This window comes from Mustela lutreola, chromosome 5 (assembly GCF_030435805.1).
Source record: "Mustela lutreola isolate mMusLut2 chromosome 5, mMusLut2.pri, whole genome shotgun sequence".
NCBI lineage: Eukaryota > Metazoa > Chordata > Mammalia > Carnivora > Mustelidae > Mustela > Mustela lutreola.
Window position 1 is genome coordinate 103,579,353 of NC_081294.1, and position 20,969 is coordinate 103,600,321.

The 20,969-nt window shown below is 39.5% G+C and overlaps 1 protein-coding gene and 1 non-coding gene across 4 annotated transcripts in view; both read left to right on the top strand.

The window, feature by feature from the left end:
• IQGAP2 (IQ motif containing GTPase activating protein 2) overlaps positions 1 to 20,969 on the top strand; it is a 299,955-nt gene that overhangs the window by 184,926 nt on the left and 94,060 nt on the right. For 2 of the 3 annotated variants that reach the window (XM_059175277.1, XM_059175278.1), the window contains exons 11-13: positions 830 to 990; positions 5,969 to 6,093; positions 16,982 to 17,145. In XM_059175277.1, coding sequence (XP_059031260.1) covers positions 830 to 990; positions 5,969 to 6,093; positions 16,982 to 17,145 — 450 coding nt within the window. Of the gene's footprint in view, positions 1 to 829; positions 991 to 5,968; positions 6,094 to 14,125; positions 14,183 to 16,981; positions 17,146 to 20,969 lie in introns of those variants that run through there. The other variant, XM_059175279.1, reaches the window with a different exon arrangement.
• Positions 17,382 to 17,488, top strand: LOC131832802 (U6 spliceosomal RNA). Its single transcript, XR_009354166.1, has one exon. It is a non-coding gene; the product is annotated as a U6 spliceosomal RNA (small nuclear RNA).

Below are 20,969 nucleotides of genomic sequence, written 5' to 3' on the forward strand. Positions count from 1 at the left end.
AGTGTGTTTTTTTAAGCCAAATCCAAAATTATAAAACATACATGCTTTACTGACTTCACATTTCTTCAAATATCCAGACTTCATAGTATGTTTTAAGACTTCCATCCAATTATTGGTACGTCTGGGTGGCTCAGTCAGTTGGGCATCTGACTTATGATTTCTGCTCAGGTCATGATCTCATGGACTGTGAGATCAAGCCCCACATCAGGCGCCATGGTGGTCATAGAATCTGCTTAGAGATAGTCTCCCTCTGTCCATGCCCTGCTCGCTCATTTAAAAAAAAAAAATTTTTTTTTTCTACAAAATTATTAAAAAGTGACTCAGAATAAATTTTGGAGGGGACTTGAATTGATATTCTTAGCTTAATGATTTTGGTTTACTTTTCTGGGGTTATAACTTAGAGGTAAAATTCTCCCCTTTTCCTTATCTTTAATTTAAACTGAAAATCACTACTGAAAAATCTTAACCTCACACTCTCAGACAGTGACAGCATTGTCTAATCCTTCATTTAATTATTTGGTAAGTCTGAGCCTGTATGTAGCTAATATAACCAATGGTGGAAATCAGCTAGGGGAATGCAGATGTTTGAGGAATCAGAACCATTGCTTGTCATTAATTCTCTCCTAAAATGACCAGCTAAGAAAAAACCCAGACCCCACTCACCTCTTCTTTAAAGCCAATAAAAAACAGGTGGCCGTGGAACCTTCTCTCTCCTGGGTTCTCAAAATCTTCAACATTTCTTTGTTCTTTGAAATACATGTCCTAAAACCCCATCACATACATGAGGTGTGTGATTGGGGAAACTTGGATTGCATGTATTTTCCAACAGAACTACTTGGCCCACGAGGAGCTCCTGATTGCAGTGGAAATGCTGTCTGCTGTTGCTTTACTAAACCAGGCCTTGGGAAACAGTGATCTTGTGTCTGCACAGAATCAACTCAGAAGCCCAACAATAGGCCTCAACAATCTGGATGAGTCATATGTAGAACGGTAAGGGAACATCTTCTAAGCCTCTTTTAAATACAGAAATGTGTGTTTGGCAGATCTCACAAATTGAAGATTCGCTCCTTGCTGAAGAGATCCATGTATCTGTACTCAGTTCCTCAAGAGCTAGACTACGTTGTAATATGAGTCCCTCCCTCCCCCCTTTTCTTTTTTTACAATATTTCTTTTAAGGGGAGAAAGAATCTAAAAATGACCATGCTGTGACTATTACACACTGACGTTGTCTTTACCAAAGGTGATGCGATAGGCTAAAAATAGAAGAGCTATTGAAAACATACCTTCCCTTGGGCTTTTTTTTTTTTTTGGAGACCACCAAGTGTAGAAGAGTTGGAAGAAATTTTAATAATGATCCAGTCCAATTATTTTATTTTACTGATGAGGAAACTAAATTTGGGTTTATGGACCCGCAGCTGGGCTATTGAATCCCAAAGCCCATTGTTTTGATTGTTAAATCCAAGGAATCCTGAGACCACCGTGGGTCATGGCAGTGGGTGACAGTCTTAGTATCTTCCATGTTACTAGGTAGTACAGTTGATGGTATGAAACACTAGAGCAGCTCTAGAGAGAAAATTAAGGGGCCAGAATAAGGAGTCTCTTAGAGATTCAGTAAGACAAAAGCCCAAGTAAAAGGAGTGATTTTGCGGCCTGGATACTTGTTAACCGCTAGGGGGCGATATCTACCCAGATCCTGACAAAGCTCTTTTCAGATAACCGATTCCAGCCAAACTGCTTAAATAGACATTGGATCATTCTCTTGGACCATACACAATTGTACGAGAAAATTTAAGACTTTAATTTTTTTTTAAATACTTGACTACTTGTCTGAATAGAGAATGGCCCCAAAGTAGTGGGACAGAGGATTTTCTGGTTTGGTTTTCTTGGAGAAACCACTCTTCTTGTTCAACTTAAATGTGGCCACCTGATAAATCTAACACCTGAGTCTATTCCCAAGGTAATTTATTTCTTCCTTTACTATTTATAATGGAACTGTTGTCTTCTTCAGGCTTAGAAACCTCAAGTTCCACTCGTTTTCCTCTGCCAGGCAGAGGAAACAGCCTGTTCATTACTCCCTATCAGCAGCCAGTCTGTGTGTGTAACATCTCTGCACAATGTTGCTGTTTCGCAGCTACCAACCAATTGGACTTGTCATTTTGGCTTCTGTGATAACTTCCAAATTGGCCCTCCTGTGTCTTTAATGTCCTCCTTCATTCTCACCTAACTGGGCTTGGCTGCTGCCCCTCAGTGCTTGAGTGGAAGACAGAGCTGGTGAGCTCATCACTTCCTTATGAAGTTCACAGCCCAGTGGGGCTCTCATGGGACGTCTTGGTGGGGTAATTGTCACGACTGTCCCCCAGATTGCACATCCTGGCCACTGCCCTCTAAATAACTGCCTCCTTCCAGATCACTAATGTTGATTACCAAAATTCCTTCCTATCTGTCCCCCAATTTGCAAATAACCCATCAAGGAAATGATCTCACACCCCACTTGAGAATCACTTTTTTTCCAAGTGGAAAACCACAGATACAACCTCAGAGTTCAAGTATTCTATTTGGGAAACTTGAAAAAAATTGTTCATTTTAATCACATTTTTGAAGTCTGACTTAAGCACCTTCTGGGTCAGCTGAAAGATGAGTACCAACATGAGATTTCAGGGTCCCCTTTGGTTCTTGGACTGACACCTGATGGACTGACATTGTCTGCTTTTTAACCCAGTTCCTGGAAGCCCAAGTTCTCAGATTTTCAAGTTGAAGAAATGGGTTCCATCACGGCCTCTCCCAACGGTTGTCCAAGTTATTCATTGCACTATGGGTGGGAGCAGGGCCACCTTGATGAAGTCCTATAAAGCATCTACCTGTTTGCCACGGCTTCTACACTTGACCTGTGGTTCCCCAGGAAGACTCTTCTAATTCTCACAAAAGCGATAGAGAGCTGGTATTGGCTCTAGGCATATGCTGTCCCAGATTAATTGTTCCAAAATGTAGCTGTGGTTTCAACACTCTCCATTTGATTGTTCCTTGTTCTCACATGCAGTAAGAACAGACTCCTTTCTCTGAGCACATCATTCTGACCTTCGCTCCAGCTCTCCTTGAACCTCATGCTTCCATCAGGCCGGATGTGAACACACTGTGTACTTCCTGGCTTGTCTGCTGCTGTACGTGCTCCTCTCACCCCTGAGAATGGGGTGCCTATCGCCTCTCCTGGCACATGACCGGAGCTCCCCACCACAGAGGATGCTGTGGTAGCATCACATTATTTCCATGTTTCTCCCCACCCCCAGTAATGTCATCTCTCCGGAGAGAACTAGCATGATGTGATTCAAGGAACACAGATTGCATCGGGGCCAAAAATATCTGAGTCTGACTTTGGACAGCCTTTCCTCTTCATCTCTAAAGTGCAGAAACACCTACTCTGCATCTACGGAACAGCACTGAGAGTTAAGTGCTTGGTTTGGTCCCTGTGTCAGGGCAAGTGTTCCACCACTAGGTTTTTCCTTCCACTTCTCCTTCCTCGGAACTCTGTGATTTCTCCTCTTAAAGACTATCTCTTACGGCCTTTCGTGTGCGCTGCTTTTATGACCTGCTTGAATTTTTGTCTTCTTAACCACTGGACAGAAAGCTCCTTGAAGTAGAGGCTTCACCTTGTTCATCCGAGACCCCTGCCGTGTCTGCCACAGGCTTTGCCCCATTTGTTTGATGTTAGTATAGATCTGCTCAACTAAATTGGAATTGTAATCTCCTCAAAGCTTGAGAAGTCTGTTAGAAATGTGGTGTTATTGGTCTGCCCACAGCCACCAATGAAGAGGGCTCTGGGAGACATGGAGGGAAGGCCTTGGACCTCTCTGTAAGGGCGAACCACAGAGTGTTTCCTATAGCTGATGCCTGGGGGCTAATACATGGGAAAGACTTTGCAGCTCTGTTGTTTACTCCTAAAATCTCTTCCTTTGGCTACTGTTTGTTCATCTCTAAAGAAGTGATGGGCAGTGGTGGGGTTTTCCCCATGTTCATCCTTAAGCTTTCTCATTTTATTCCCATTGGATCATCATTTAGATGTTAAGCACGTGAAATGTCCATAAGGATTTTGCACTTGCTTACAGAATGGTCTCTGTCCAAAAGGGATGCTAGGGAGTGTAAGTTGACATTTTGTTATTGTTACTCAATATTATTGTTTATGTATTACTAGTGCAACAGAGTGTTTCTTAGGCTTATAAATTTTGGTAAGGCGAAAATCTCAAATGTGACTGTTAGCCACTTCCAGGCCTGAATTTGATGATGTGTTATTCAGCCACAGATAAAAGATCATCACTACCACTTTCTATTTTGAATGTTTTTTCTCTCTCAAGCTACTCCCTGTGGACGGCACCTGCGTGCTACCATAAAGCATGCAGAATTTGGAGAAAATCGGTCACAACCAGGAAACCAGTTTTAAACTTCCTGTGGTATTACTTTTTCTAACCTCTGCTGTTAGCAATCCAATGGTGTTACTCTGAAGTCCAAATGCAGGGGCATCTGGGTGGCTCAGTGGGTTAAAGCCTCTGCCTTCGGCTCAGGTCATGGTCCCAGGGTGCTGGGATCGAGCCCTGCATCGGGCTCTCTGCCCAGCGGAGAATCTGCTTCCCTTTCTCTCTCTCTGCCTGCCTCTCTGCCTGCTTGTGATCTCTGTCTGGCAAATAAATAATAAATAAAGTCTTAAAAAAAAAAAAAAAAGAAGTCCAAGTGCATAGTGAAGAAGTAGAAGTATGTGGAGGATTGGCCTTTATTTCCCTGATGTAATGCAAAAGCAAACTAAACTATTGAGTTTCTCTACTTGGGTTTAGAACAGCTCATGTTCATTTATGTTTGTAACATTGGTTCTGTGATTTTTTAAATGGGGGAAAATGACTCTTAAGAAATGGGTTTCTTAGTACCATATCAAGATGGGTAATTTTCTTCCCTAAAACTTCCCCAAACAAGACAAGTAATTGAAGTGGTTGACCAAATCCTCTTTGCCAGAGGGTTGTGCATAGTGAGGAGGGTGAAGGGTGAGAAATGAGGGGCCAAGAATGCCATAGCAGTGAGCGGACACAGAGGAAGGGTTTTGGGTAGCTGCTGTGAAGCCTTAGGAGAAACGGAGAGGTGAGGACGGACTTGGTAGTATTCTCATTCACCTCCCATACTGCATCTTCAAGAAAACATACACTGAAGGGGCGCCTGGATGGCTCAGTGGGTTAAAGCCTCTGCCTTCAGCTCAGGTCATGATCCCAGGGTCCTGGGATCCAGCCCCGCATCGGCTCTCTGCTCAGCAGGGAGCCTGCTTCCTCCTCTCTCTCTGCCTGCCTCTCTGCCTACTTGTGATCTCTGTCTGTCAAATAAATAAACAAAATCTTTAAAAAAAAAAAAAACATACACTGAAGATGTATGTTTCTCAGCAAGGTTTCTGGATTTGTATTTTATTTGATTCCTCACTAGACCTCAAGGAAACCCAGCTGGGTTAAGCTTACAGGGGTAAAGGACTCTAAAGTTCAGATTTTGGAAGGAACAAGAAAAATAATAAAAGGAACCCTTGATACAAAGGTTGAGAACCATGGTGTTTCTAAATTTTACCACGAAAAGTTATCTGAAGCCTGAGCAGAGCCAAGGCAATGCAAAGGGATGGAAAATGAGAAACTGGGTTGGGGGTTGGGTGTGATTTCACAAAGTTGAAAACTAAGTGTTTGTTTGTTTTTTTCTTTTTGTTTGAGTTAGATATGAGGTTGGGTTTTGAGGCCCTTTCATTAAACAACATTTGTTCATAAAGTATCTATCAAAAAACACCATTATACAAGGGAGCTTGCCTTGTGTTCACAAAGCTGCACAAGACAATTTTGTGTGCCTTTCTGCTCTTAATCGCGTAACATCTACTTTTGGCTATGTGCCAAATTTAAGATGCATGCGATGAACAAAGGATGGATGTTGCTGATGAACACGATCGTTTTCTCTTCTACAGTTACACAAATGCACTACTCACCTTTAAACTGGAAGCCTTATCCCAAGGACAAGATAACTTAAGCTGGAATGAAATTCAGAATTGTATTGATATGGTTAATATGGAAATTCAAGAAGAAAATGACCGTAAGTATAGAACACTTCCCTTCTCTTAGTATAATGAGAGAATAAGGTGTCTGGACAACTTAGTTCCCTAAACAAGGGCTGAAAATTTTTGCTCACGGAACTTAGGAGAGCCCACCCCCCTGATAGGCAAGTATATATTTATATATAAATTTTATGCCTGTAATACCACACCAATGTATTACATATATTATAAAACATATTAAAAAGACATAAAAGGATAGAATAAAAATGCATAAATAGAAGTCCTCATGTTTTCTTATTTATTCATACTTCAGAGATGGATACTGTAGAAAATTCAGACTTTGAAGCACTCAACTTTGGCCTTTCATTTGGGCTTTCTAACCTTTGCATTAGGATCACAAATCATGAGGATTCACCATACATCTAGAAATTAGGAACTACCTACATGAATGTGGACAATCCCAGGAGGGTATGTCCTGAAACATGCTTTCTTGAATGTCAACTTGCCTCCTTCTCATTTGCCTCTTGTTTACAAAAACAGAATGAAGAATGGGGGAGGGGGGCTATACAACTCAGCAACCAGTGTATAGTGACTACTTTTCTGTAGCACCAGCTATCAAATTCAAGTGTCATGCAGTCTTTCCCATCATAAGAACAAACCAGCACCATCATCTTTGACTTTGTTTGAGCTGTTCGATTCATCGGCAACATTTGGATTAAGATGGCCGATGGCACTGACCTCCCGTCCGTCCTCCAGCTTTGACCTGTTTTTCTAACTTGTCCTAAGTTTGCTCAAAGAGTAGGCAGATACTTCTCTCACAAGCTTGGGCTGTTCCGGTGTGTTTTGGTGAGGTCTCAGGTATGGTCTTTGAAGGCAGAATCTAACTTTGGGCTAGTAAAATCACTCTTGAAATAAAACATATGACTTTGTTACTTGATTGCACTTGCATAACTTTCTTTGCTTTCTTGACTGTTTCCTGTGAGTCCTGTGCCCAACACCAAGATAGGGCTGCTGCTGGTGGTGGTGGTGGTGGTGTTAAACACCTAAGTCCCTAATAGGTAACAGGTGTTCAGATGTGCTGACCTGACCTCCAGTTCACAGATGTACCACTGTTGTACTGATACCTGGACAGTTTCTTCACTGTGTCCTTTTTAGGTTATTTAAATCTCCAGTTCCACTTCTCTGATCACACAGCTCGCTGCTGCCTCTGATTGTCTTGGACGAAGGCATCACAGGAATCCCTGTGATCAGATGCTTTACATACAGCCCCCTTAGCTCTTCTCTGGCACATTGCCTTGGCAGCTGGTAGTTCTTGCCAGATGTTAGCCAAGAGGGAAGCACTAATTTGAGCAGATGTCCACTATTATCTGGTGTGGGGAGCCTGTTTCAAGTCTCAGGCCCCCAGTCCCCAGCCCCCTGCTCTCCTGCCCTGCTACTTGACCCCTAGCTGCACACTCTTTTTTTTTTTTAATTTTTCGATTTATTTATTTTCAGAAAAACAGTATTCATTATTTTTTCACCACACCCAGTGCTCCATGCAATCCGTGCCCTCTATAATACCCACCACCTGGTACCCCAACCTCCCACCCCCCCGCCACTTCAAACCCCTCAGATTGTTTTTCAGAGCACACTCTTGAGTTGCCTGTACCAGTGGTTCGGGTGCTGTGGCTAATGCAACTCAAGGGTAGGACTCCTGTTTGGTTAAGCAAAACAAAGAATTGGTCCCATCTTGATTTTCTCACTTTTCCCTAGTTCTTTCAGGCAATATTCTGTCCAGGTCTGCTTTAGAGATTTCTATATGTTCTGCTAATACAACAGAGTTGTGTTAGTTCTCAGTGCTAAATGGTTGTATTTTATTCTTATTCTTCCCCCCACCTTTAATATTTAGTTGAGAGAGCAAGACTGTGAGCGGGGGAAGGGTGGAGGGAGAGGGAGAATCTTATGCAGACTCCCCGCTGAGCGTGGAGCCCCACAGGGAGCTCAATTTCACAACCCAGAGATCATGAGGAGCTGAAACCAAGAGTCAGACGCTTAACCAACCAAGCCACCCAGGTTCCCCTTGACTCTCCTTCTTAACGTTGATTAAAAAGCTGGGTGAAGGATGCCATTTTGCCCCAGACTATCAAATAGAGCCTTTACTTTTTTTCAGGAAAAGCAAAACAAGTAGTATTTGTATAATTTTAAAAAAAGAATTTTTTTGGTAGATGGATATTATTCCTAAGCAAAAATATCTTTGGATTGATAAGGGATTTATCTCTCTAAGCAGCTGTATATCTGGTATTTTCCATGGGCTATTATCACATGGCCACTATCCTATTCCTTCTGATGATCATGTTATGAAGGGCAGTTATTTTAGAGACTTCCTTATCATATTTCCTTTCTAGAATTTGGAGAATTCAGTGCAGAGTATTTAATATCTCTGTGCTTTGGTTTGTTTAGTTATGTCAAAATGAGGTATTTCCAAAGTTCTTGACATATTGGGTTTGATATCCTATGTTTAGGTAATTAATTTAAAAGCTAAGTGAAATAATATGCCATTATGAACTGGCATGAATTGCACAATAGAGTAATTAAATCATCTGAAAAAGCTAAGGATTTTTCATGGACATCTTGAAGGTGCATTACCCTTCCCACCCCACCCCCGCCACATACTTCAAGGTCTAATCTTGTGTCTGAATTGTGATGTGGATAAGCAACTAATGGGACATGATGAATGTGGAAGGAGAGTTTAATGGAGAAGCTGCCAAATGCATTTCCTCAGACTTAGATGCTCCATCAATTTCTTACTGAAAAGTTTACTTTTCCCCATAGAACTGTAGAGGAACTTCATTTTAACTACGTAGTGTAGACAAGGTAGTTTTCTTTCTTTGAATTTTTACTTTTTTAATTTGGTAGGTACCCTTCTTTGTAGGTTACCTCATCTGGTGTCTCAAAATTGCAATCTGTAAGAGAATGCCGGCTCTTTCATTTGACTAAAACATTATAGTCTTGTATGATGGTTTTAAAAAGTGGGTCATGCCTCTGTATGCTGCCTACAAGAGATTCACTTTAGACCTAAAGACAGCTGCACTTTTGAGACATGGAAAACCAGTTATCATGCTAATGGACATCAAAATAAGGCTGGGGTTGCAATTATATCAGACAAACTAGATTTTAAACCAAAACTGTAACAAGAGGTAAAGAAGGGCACTGTGTCATAATAAAGGGCTATATCCAACAAGAGATCTAACAGTTATAAATATTTCTGCCCCCAGCATGGGAGTACCCGGATATATAAGTCAATAACAAACATAAAGAAATGCATTGATAATAATACAATAATAGTATGGGGCTTTAACATCCCATTTATAGCAATGGACAGATTATCTAAGCAGGGAAACAATGGTTTTGAGTGACACACTGGACCATATGGACTTAACAGATATATTCAGAATATTTAATCCTAAACCAGCAGAATACACCTTTTTTGAGTGCACATGGAACATTCTCCAGAACAGATCACATACTGGGTCACAAATCAGGCCTCAACAAAAAGAAAAAGATTGATACCATACCATGCTTATTTTCTGACCACAATGCTATGAAACTTAAAGTCGACCACAAGAAAAAATTTGAAAAGTCCACAGATACATAGAGGTTAAAGAACCTCCTACTAAAGAATTAATGGATTTACCAAGAAATTAAAGAAGAATTTTTAAAAATACATGGAAGAAATGAAAATGAAAACAAAATAGTCCAAAACTTTTGTGATGTAGCAAAAACGGTCTGAAGAGGGAAGTAGATAGCAATACAGACCTACCTCAAGAAGCAAGAAAAATCTCAGATACACAACCTAATCTGACACCTGAAGGACCTGGAAAAAGAAAAAAAAAGAAAGCCTAAAACCAGCAGAAGAAGGGAAATAATGAAGAGCAGGAGTAAATGATATAGAAACCAACAAAAAAACAGGACAGGTCAATGAAACTAGGAGCTAGTTCTTTGAAAGAATTAATAAAATTGATAACTACCAAGCCAGATTTAACACAAAGAAAAGAAAAAGGACCCAAATAAATCATGAGAAAGGAGCGATCACAACCAATAATCACAGAAATAAAATTATAAAAGAATATTATGAAAAATGGTATGCCAACAGATTGGGCAATCTGGAAGAAATGGATAAGTTCCTAGAAATAATCTAAACTACCAAAACTGAAACTAAGAGAAGTAGAAAATTGGGTCAAACCCATAACCAGCAAAAAAAGTGAATCAGAATCAGTAATCAAAAAATCTCCCAACAGGGGACCTAGCTGGCTCAGTTAGTTATACATTTGACTCTTGATTTCAACTCAGGTCATGATCTCGGGGTCCTCAGATTGAGCCCCTCCTTCGGTTCCACACTAGGCAAGGAGACTACTTGGGATTCTCTCTCTCCCTTCCCAGCCCTCTGCCCTGCCCCACTTGCACCCTGTCTCTCAGAACAAAAACAAAGACGTGAAAAAACTCAAACAAAAGTCCAGGGCCAGACGGCTTCCCACAGAAATGTTCTACCAAACATTTAAAGAGTTAATACGTATGTTTCTCAAACTGTTCCAAAAAAATAGAAATGGAAGGAAATTCCAAACTCTTCCTACAAAGCCTCATTATCTTGATTCCAAAACTAGACCCCACTAAAAAGGAGAGGTACCGACCAATATCCCGGGTGCAAAAATTCTTAAGAAAATACTAACAAGTCAAACCCAACAGTACGTAAAAATAATTATTCACCACAATCAAGTGGGATTTACTCCTGGGTTGCAGGAGTGACTCAGTATTCACAAATCAGTCAATGGATACACCACATTAATAAAAGAAAGGGTGAATACCATATGATCCTCTCAACGGATGCAGAAAAAGCATTTAACAATTACAGCATCCTTTCTTGATTAAAATTCTTCACAGGATAGGGTTAAAGGGAATGTACCTCAATATCATAAAAACCATATGTGAAAGACCCACAGCTGATATCAGCCTCAATGAGGAAAAGTGAGTAAAGTCTCAGGATACAAAATCATTGTACAAAAATCTGTTACATTTCTATACACCAATAATGAAGCAGCAGAAAGAGACATCAAGGAATCAATTCCTTTTAAAATTGCCCTTAAAACTATAAGATACCCAGAAGCCAATCTAATCAAAGAAGTAAAATATCTGTACTCTAAAAATTATAGAACAGTTATGAAAGAGATTGAAGTTGATGCCAAAAACAGAAAAAAATTCCATGCTCATGGAGTAGAAGAGCAAATACTGTTAAAATGTCTGTACTACAGAAAGCAAACTACACATTTAATGCAATTCTTATCAAAATACCACCAGCATTTTTCACAAATCTAACACAATCCTAAAATTTTTATGGAACCACAAAAGACCCCAAATAGCCAAGCGATCTTGAAAAAGAGAAAAAAGCTGGAAGCATCACATTTCTGGACTTCAAGTTTACAAAGCTGTAATCATCAAGACAGTATGGTACTGGCACAAAAACAGACACATTTATCGATGGAACAGAATAGAAAACCCAGACATGGATCCAGTGTGGTCAGCTAATCTTTAGCAAGGCAGGAAAGAATATCCAGTGGAATAAAAACAGTCTCTTCAACAAATGGTGTTGGGGGCGCCTGGGTGGCTCAGTGGGTTGGGCCGCTGCCTTCGGCTCAGGTCATGATCTCAGGGTCCTGGGATCGAGTCCCGCGTCGGGCTCTCTGCTCAGCAGGGAGCCTGCTTCCTCCTCTCTCTCTCTCTGCCTACTTGTGATTTCTCTCTGTCAAATAAATAAATAAAAATCTTTAAAAAAAAAAAAAAAACAAATGGTGTTGGGAAAATTGGACAGCAACAAGCCGAAGAATGAAACTAGACCACTTTCTTAACCATACACAAAAATAAATTCAAAATGGAGGAAAAACCAAATTTGAGACAATTTGAGGCAGGTAGCCATCAAAATCCTGGATGAGAACATAGTCAACAAACTCTTTGACATCAGCCATAGCAACTTTTTACTAGACACGTCTCCAGAGGCAAGAGAAACAAAAGCAAAAGTGAGTTATTGGGACCTCATCAAGATAAAAAGCTTCTGCACAATGAAGGAAACAATCGACAAAACTAAAAGCCAATGTATGAAATGAGAAAATATATTTGCAAATGACATGTCTGACAAAAGGTTAGTATCCAAAATCTATAAAGAACTTAAGAAACTCAACACCCAAAAAACAAAAAATCCAGTCAAGAAATGGGCGGAAGACATGAATAGACATTTTTCCAAAGAAGACATACAAATGGCCGACAGACACATGAAAAGATGGTCACCCTCACTCATCATCAGGGAAATACAAATCAAAACTACAATGAGATACCACCTCACACCTGTCAGAATGGCTAAAATTAACACAGGAAACAATAAATGTTGGTGAGGATGCAGAGAAAGGGGACTGTTGGTGGGAATGCAAGCTGGTATAGCCACTCTGGAAAACAGTATGAAACTTCCTCAGAAAATTGAAAATCGAAATACCTTATAACCCAGCAATTACACTATTAGGTATTCATTCAAAGGATACAAAATTACTGATTCAAAGGGGCACATGCACCCTGATGTTTATAACAACATTATCAGCAATAGCCAAATAATAGAAAGAGCTCAAATGTCTATTGCTTGATGAATAGATAAAGAGGATGTGATATATATGTATGTGTGTATACATTTACATATAACATATATATTATATACATATAACATATATAATATACATATATAACATACATATACATATAACAATGGAATATTACTCAGCCATCAGAAAAAATGAAGTCTTGCCATTTGCCACCATCTGGATGGAGCTAGAGTATGTTATGCTAGTGAAATAAGGCAGAGAAAGACAGATTCCATATAATTTCACTCATATGTGGAATTTAAGAAACAAAACATGAACATATGGAAAAGGGGTAAAGGAAAAGGAAAACAAATCATAAGAAACTGGGTTTTTTAGAAATTTTATTTTATTTATTTTTTATTATTAACATATAATGTATTCTTTGTCTCAGGGGTGCAGGTCTATGACTCAACAGTCTTACACAATACACAGTGCTCACTACAACACATATCTTCCAATGTCCATCAACTGGCCACCCCATCCCTCCTACCACTCTCTACTCCAGCAATTCTCAGTTCCATAAGAGACTTTTTTAAAAAATATTTTATTTACTCATTTGAGACAGATATACATTAGATAGATAGATAGATAGATAGAGCGAGCAAGTGAGCGAGCAGGAGCAGTGGGGAGGGGCAGAGGGAGAAGCAGATCCCTGCTGAGCAGGGAGCCTCACATGGGGCTGGATCCCAGGACCTGGAGATCATGACCTGAGCTGAAGGCAGATGCGTCACCGTCTGATCCTTCCAAGTGCCCCTCCGTAAGAAACTCTTAATGATAAAGAACAAACTGGGGATTGATGGAGGGAAGTGGGGGCATGGATTAAATGTGTGATGGGCATTAAGGAGGGCACTTGTTATGATGAGCAGTGGGTGTTATATGGAAGGGATGAATCACTAAATTCTACTCCTGAAACCAGTATCACACTATATGGTTAACTGAAGTTTAAATAAAAACTTGAAAGACTTTAAAAAAAAAATTATTTGGAGAACAAATAGAGAGCTCCGTTCTGGATGTGTTGTTGATGAGGGAGACATCTTATGTAAGCAACAGACATTCTAATTCCTCTGTTCTACTTCTTGTATCTTGTGTTTTGATTTTGGTCACAGTAATTGAGTATCTTTTTTCTAAAAGCCATCTTTTATTTACTTTTTTATGCAGATGGCTTAGCAAATTCCTAGGGATATAGTTAGTGCTTAATGAATGTTTAATAATGTTCTCAAAAATAAACCTCTTTTCCTCTCAAAAAACTAAATAAAGAAGCGGGTCCAGGACTGAGGCTCAGCAGTGGGATTTTCCCTTTTCTTATAAACAGGAAGTGATGCAGATGTGCCCAGGGGGCTTCTGGGTAGGTCTTTCAGCCCCTATGAGGTCATTTACTATGACCTCAATGGCTTGTATTCTTAGAAACATAACAAACAAAAACTTAAACAAGTGATTTCAATCAAGTCAGCTGGAATGCACTCATTCCCAGGTGATCGGCCATTAGGAACATACATTCTCTTTCTCAGACAAAATTTTGTAAAGGTCACTTTTGGATGGGGTGTTTAAAAGTATTTAGAACAGTCTACCAAAGGGACTTGGTGTCCAGAGAATGACATGAAGTAGTCTATGTTCTCTGGGTATAACTCCTACAGGATAAATGATAATACCTTGTATGTAGGTAATAGTTACTTTCCTGAGTTCTTCCAGTGTTTTTAAGATCATGTAATTTACCTATTGGAGAAGTGTTTCTGCTTTTTCTTTAAATATATTTAATATTCTGGAATAATTTCTGGGCATTTTAAATTATCCCTTTCCTTCTACAGATAAATCTTTTCATTCTTAGCAAGGTGTAGGTCATCCATCCGGGAGATACTTAGCTAAATATTTAACTTAATTTGAGCATCAGGATAAAGATGGTTCTTAAAAATTATAGTACTTACTCTATTATTAAGAGTGTTTCTGTGTTTGAAAAACAGCTAACAAAATGACAGGAAGTTTAGCTTTAAGAATGTTTATTTTGTAAACCCCGCTTGTTAATGTTTCATTTCTTTACTAGTTCTTATCTATCAGCACTAACCTGGGAGGCAAAAGGCCCCTGTGAGTGTGTATGTGTGTGTATATGTGTGTGACCCTTGAACAATATGGATTTGAATTGCACAGGCCCACTTAAATGTGGATTTTTTTATCAGCGCATTATTATAAGTGTATTTTGCCGTGTGATTTTCATTTCTCTAGCTTATTGTCAGAGTACAGTATGTAATACGTAAAAACATACAAGATACTTGTTAGTTGGTTATGTTATCGGTAAGGCTTCTAGTCAGTAGTAAGCTACCACATTCATATATCCTAAAATTGACCCATTTATCGTGTTTCTGTGGTGACTTTTATGTATCTAAGAAGCTGTACTACCATCATCACTATATAAATTCAGAACATCTTTATCACTCAAAATCGATGCTTGGTACCCATGAGCAGTCACTCCCCTAACCCTCTCCTCTCATCCTCAGCAACCACTAGTCTGCTTTGTTTCTGTGGATTTTCCTATTATGGACATTTTGTACAAGTAGAATAATGTAATGTGTGTCCTTTCATGTCTGGCTTCTTAGCATCATGTTTTCAGTGTTTCCAGGTTGAATCAGATATCCATATACTTCATATTCTTTTCTAGGTTAGATTATATGCCATTCTATAGATAGACATTTTGTTAATCAGTTCATTAGTTGATGGATATGTAGGTTGTTTCCACTTTTTAGCTGTTAAAAGTATTTCTGTAAACATTGATATATAATTTTTATGTGAACATACAGTTTCAGTTCCCTTGAATGTAACTGCCTAGGAGGAGACTTGCTGGATTGGATGGTAATTCCGTGTTTAATATTTTAAGGAACTGCCATTTCCTGTTCCTACCACCAACACATGAGAGTTCCAGTTTCACCACATCCTCACGACACTTGTTACTGCTTGTCTTTTCTATTATAGCTGTCCTAATGGGTAGGACGTGCTATCCCATTGTGATTTGGATTTGCATTTTCCTAATAGCTAATATTGAGTATCTTTTCATGTGATTATTAGCCATTTATGAATCTTCTTTCAAGAAGTGTGTGTTGAAGGTCTTCATTTTAAATTGTTGTTTTTTTTTTTTTCAATGCCCAGTTTTAAGAATTTCTTATAGTTGGTGAACATGTATATAAGGTATATGGGTCTTTGTCAGATACAGAGCTTCCAAGTCTTTTCTCCCAATCTCTGTAGATTGTCTCCATCTTCTTTGGTGTACTTTGAAGCACAGAAGTTTCCATTTTTACAGCATCCCATGTATTTCTCTTTTTCTTTAGTTGTGTTTCTGGTGTCACAGCTGAACTTACTGCCTAACCCAGGCCACAGAGATTTACTATTATGTTTTCTTCTAAGTGTTGTATAGTTTAAGCTTCTACACTTAGGTCTGTGACCCACTGGGGGTTATTTTTTGTGTACGATGTGCTATAGGGGGTCCAACTTCACTCTTAATGCATATGGATGTCCAGGTGTCCCATTTGTTATAAAGCCTTTGACCTGCTGGGTTGTCTTGGCACTCTTGTCAAAAATCCAATTGACCATAAGGGTAAGGGTTTATTTCTGAACTCTAACTTCTTTTCCATTGATCTGTACATCTGTCCTTAAATTACTGCCATGCAGTATTGATTAACTATAGCTTTTAGTAAGTTTTCAAAATGAGAAAACGCCAATTTTGTTCTTTTTCAACATTGCATTGGTTATTCTTGGCTCCTTGGATTTACATAGGAATTTTAGATTCAGCTTGCTAATTTCTGTTTGAAAGAAAAAGGAAGGGATTACACCAAATCTATAGATCAGCTTGAGGAGTATTTCCATCTTAACAGCATTAACTCTTTCAATCCATGAACATGGGATGAGTTTTCAATTTATTTAGGTCATCTTTATTATTTTTTTTTTTACATGGGGCTTTATAGTTTTCAGTGAACATATCTCGTTCTTCTTTCATTAAATTTATGCCTATGTTTTCTTTAAGTAATTTGTGTGTTTGTGATCAGAACCTATTCCAAATGGAATTTTCTCCTCCTTTTCATTTTCAGATTGTACAATGTGAGTGTGGAGAAATACACTTGATTTTCCTACATTGCTCTTATATCCTGCAGCTGTGGCATGCTTATTTATCAGCTCTTACAGTTCATGTGGTGGGGGGTCCCCATCCCCATTCTAACTCCATCTTTATCACAGGTGATTCTAGAGAACTTATAATGGACTGTGACTTAAGAAAACTTTTCCCCCCTAGGAATTGTAGCTGTGGGACACATCAATGAAGCTATTGACGAAGGGAATCCTTTGAAAACTTTAGACACTCTGCTGTTACCAACTGCTAAGATTAAAAATGTGGATCCAGACTACGCCCAGCACTACCAGGATGTTTTATATCACGCTAAATCGCAGAAACTCGTGGTGAGTTCCAGTAGGTTTTGTTGCTTTTAAATTTATAGAGCGCCTTGTGGAGAGGGGCTGAGAGGAAAGATTTGCTATACTCATTTTCGCTAAAGCATATGAGCTGTTTGTCCCAGCAATTGCCTATGGATCAAAATGGAAATAATGGGGCTCTTTTTATCCTTGTGTCAAACACGAGCTAGAAGGTGGCCCCAGAGCTAATTACTCCTTCTACTTAAACTATAAACTCATTAGTGGTGCTTGCTTCTGCAGCATATATACTAAAATTGGAACAATGCAGAGAAGATTAGCATGGCCCCTGCGCAAGGATGACACGCAAATTCGTGAAGTGTTCCATATTTTTGGGTTGGGAGAAGAGAAGTGGGGTGAGGGACATTGGGGAGGGTATGTGATATGGTGAGTGCTATGAAGTGTATAAATCTGGCGATTCACAGACCTGTACCCCTGGGGATAAAAATATATGTTTATAAAAAATTAAAAATTAAAAAAAATTATGCTGAGTGAAATAAGTTAAGCAGAGAGAGTCAATTATCATATGGTTTCACTTATTTGTGCAGCATAACAAATAGCATGGAGGACATGGGGAGTTAGAGAGGAGAAGGGAGTTGGGGGAAATTGGAAGGGGAGGTGAACCATGAGAGACTATAAACTCTGAATAAAAATTTGAGGGTTTTGAAGGGGCGGGGGCGTGGGAGGTTGGGGTACCAGGTGGTGGGTATTATAGAGGGCACGGATTGCATGGAGCACTGGGTGTGGTGCAAAAATAATGAATACTGTTACGCTGAAAATAAAAAATAAATTTAAAAAAAAAGTATCCAAAAAAAAAAGTTAAAAAAAATAAAATGCCATAAAAAAAATTAAAAAAAAAAAAAAAACCTCATTGGTGGTTCACTTCTTGTTCAGAGACCAAGTCATTGCATATTTACTGAGCATATACTGTGTGCTTAGTTCCATGTGTAGCATCTGGTGGGTGTAGGAGGGGAATGACGCAAGGAACATCTAACATTTGAAGTTCTGTGTCCTTATCCTTGAGATGCTTAGAAACTGAGGCAGTGGGCATTCTCGTATAGAATAGTTATGTAACTCTGAGGGAAGTATATGTCAAAACGGGTCCTGCACAGAGTGGTGCAGGGACAGTGGATTGTTGGGGGTGAGAGTCCTAAGAGGAGTGGTCATGGAGACAGAACATGCTCCTAAAGGAGAAGGAGGAGCTGGTTTCTGGGGGCTGGAAAGCAGGAGGATGCATGCTGGGAGCACAGGCCCAGGAGCATGTGAGCATGCTTTGTTTTCTGCCTGGGAGGAGACTGACCTGACTCCTTAAAGGGCAAAGGGTTTTTTCCGCGATGCAGAGCTTATACTTACCATGGGAGAAATTCCATAGAACCTTCCCCCTCTTGGAAAGTTATCAAGAGACGAAGTTTATGGCCTCCTCCCTGAGAGTGGGAGTGATGCTCCCAGGGACCTACCCACTCATAGCTTCCATGTCCCAAAGTGCAAACCAAATCCCAAAGGTGTGGATGTTTCCCCTGTATAGGTCTTCACAACCCAGAAACTGCCTCATTGGAAACAGGAAAAGCATCTTTGCCTGGAGCAAACATTTATTGAACACACGCTATTTGCCACGCATGATGTTAAGTGCCTATAGCATACCATCTCATAGAATCATTATAATCCGTAACAGCCAGATGAAGGAAATATCTTTGTTATCATTTTACAGATAATGGAACTTAGACTATGTAATTTGTCCAAAGCTATCCAAAAAGTAATTGGTTCTGCAAACATGCCCTGGTCTGTCCGATTAAGAAACATATATTGTTGTGCATTAAGGCAGTTGAGAGAGAATGTTTACTGAAGCATTGTAATAGCAAAAGACACAAAACAACGTAAATATCCATCAGGAGTGGACCAGTTAAGTAAATTGTAGTATATCCATACAGTGAAATACTCTGCGGTCATTAAAAAGAATGAGTGAATTCATACTGGACAATCTCCAGTGTGTGTATCATTAAGTAAAACAAAAACAAAAACTAAAAACCAAAAAAATTTCCACATTCCACATGCCTCAAAATGGAACACACGCCAACTGACCATTTGTAAACATATGCTTGCATTTGTGTAAAATATTTCTAGAAGGAAACACCTTCTGGAAGGTGAAATAGAAAGCTGGTGTAGATGAGAGGTGACTTTTTTTTTTTTTTTTTTTAAGATTTTATTTTTAGTTACCTCCACAGCCAGTGTGGAACTCAAATTCGCAACCTTGAGATCCAGTCACGTGTTCTACTGACTAAGCCAGCCAGGTGGCCCAGGAGACTTCTTTCTTATTCTGTTGTTGTGCTGTTTGGATTTCATTTTTTTTAGAGTGCATGTATTGCATGCTAAATGTTTCTAAACTTAAAAAAACAAAACAAAAAACAGTGTAAACAACCCACAGAGGACTGTTTCCGCTGTAACTTAGTTTCTAGAATATGACCTACTGGCCCAGGCAAAGTATTCCCTTCAAAGCAGCTAACCCTCAATGCAAGTTAGTAGAAATATTTTGTCATAATGTAGCCTTGAGCAGTATACGGAAGTATTGCCTCTGGCAAAGAAAATTGAGTGGTGAGGGAAGAAGAAGAAATATTTTTCAGCATTTTAAATTTTGTACTATATACTACCTCTACAAAAATAATTTTAATAAATAAAAATTCAAATGCCTATGTTTACATGTATGTGTGTATATATGTTATATGTGTGTGTACATATATACACACATATACAGATAACCCTACACACACACATATTCTAGTCATCCCACACTACAGAACTGCCTTGTTATAGGTGAAGAAAAATATCCCCGAACATGGGGACTTCTGAGATGTTAGACTTCTGACAGGGACTGCCTTACCCCCTGTGCTTTTAGGATGCCATCAGGTCAGTTGTCCTCATTTGACCTTCACAGCGCTATGGGGCTGGGCACCTCTCACCTGATATGAGGGAATGTGAATGTTAAATTGCAAGCTAGGAAATAGGATGATAAGACTGAAACTCAAGCCTTGGGTCCCCATGTCCCAGGGAGGGTGGATTGGGTCTCAGCCTGCTGTTCCCACAGATGGGGCCTTAGCCATGGCACAGGGCACACTTGTCAGCATTGAAAGATAAAATTATTTGCTTTGGAGACAGATGGGTACCATTTCAGGATTTGCTTTGTCACAAAATAACCAGAGATTTTAGTCAAATCCCTCACTCTTTGTGCTTCTGTTTCCACATGTGTCAGATAGTAGTGCCTCTCTTACAGGATTATGGTAAGGGTCAAGTGACCCTTTACACATATATGACCCATACATAATATGTCTTTGTATGTTAATGTATTTCTATTTCTGTATGTCTATGTATAGTTATGTGTAATTGCATGGATTATGAATATATATGTGTGTTAGAGTGTTCAGCATTTTGCATGGAGCTACCACAAGAAGTACTTAAATACTGTAGCAAATATTATTGGGGACCCTAATAGTTGCCCCGCAGGTAAGGGCTGAGTGATGACTGTGTCGCATGGTCCTTATGAGATGTACGGATTGTTCCATCCACAAACCACAGTTAGGATCTTCTGGGTACAGAATAGAGATAGACTTGGATTCCTCTCTGCCCACAGCTACAGGAGGTTTGGCCTTGAGGTGAGCTGGACTCCACATGCCTTTCATAGGCAGGCTGTGGAAGAACGCTCCAGAACGTTCCAATCTAATGGCTGTAGGTCAAGATGGAATGTCATAGAACCTCGCCAGAACACTCAGAAGCCTTTACTGAGTGTCCATGCTTTGCCAGCTATCAGGCTTGCTTCCTAAGTC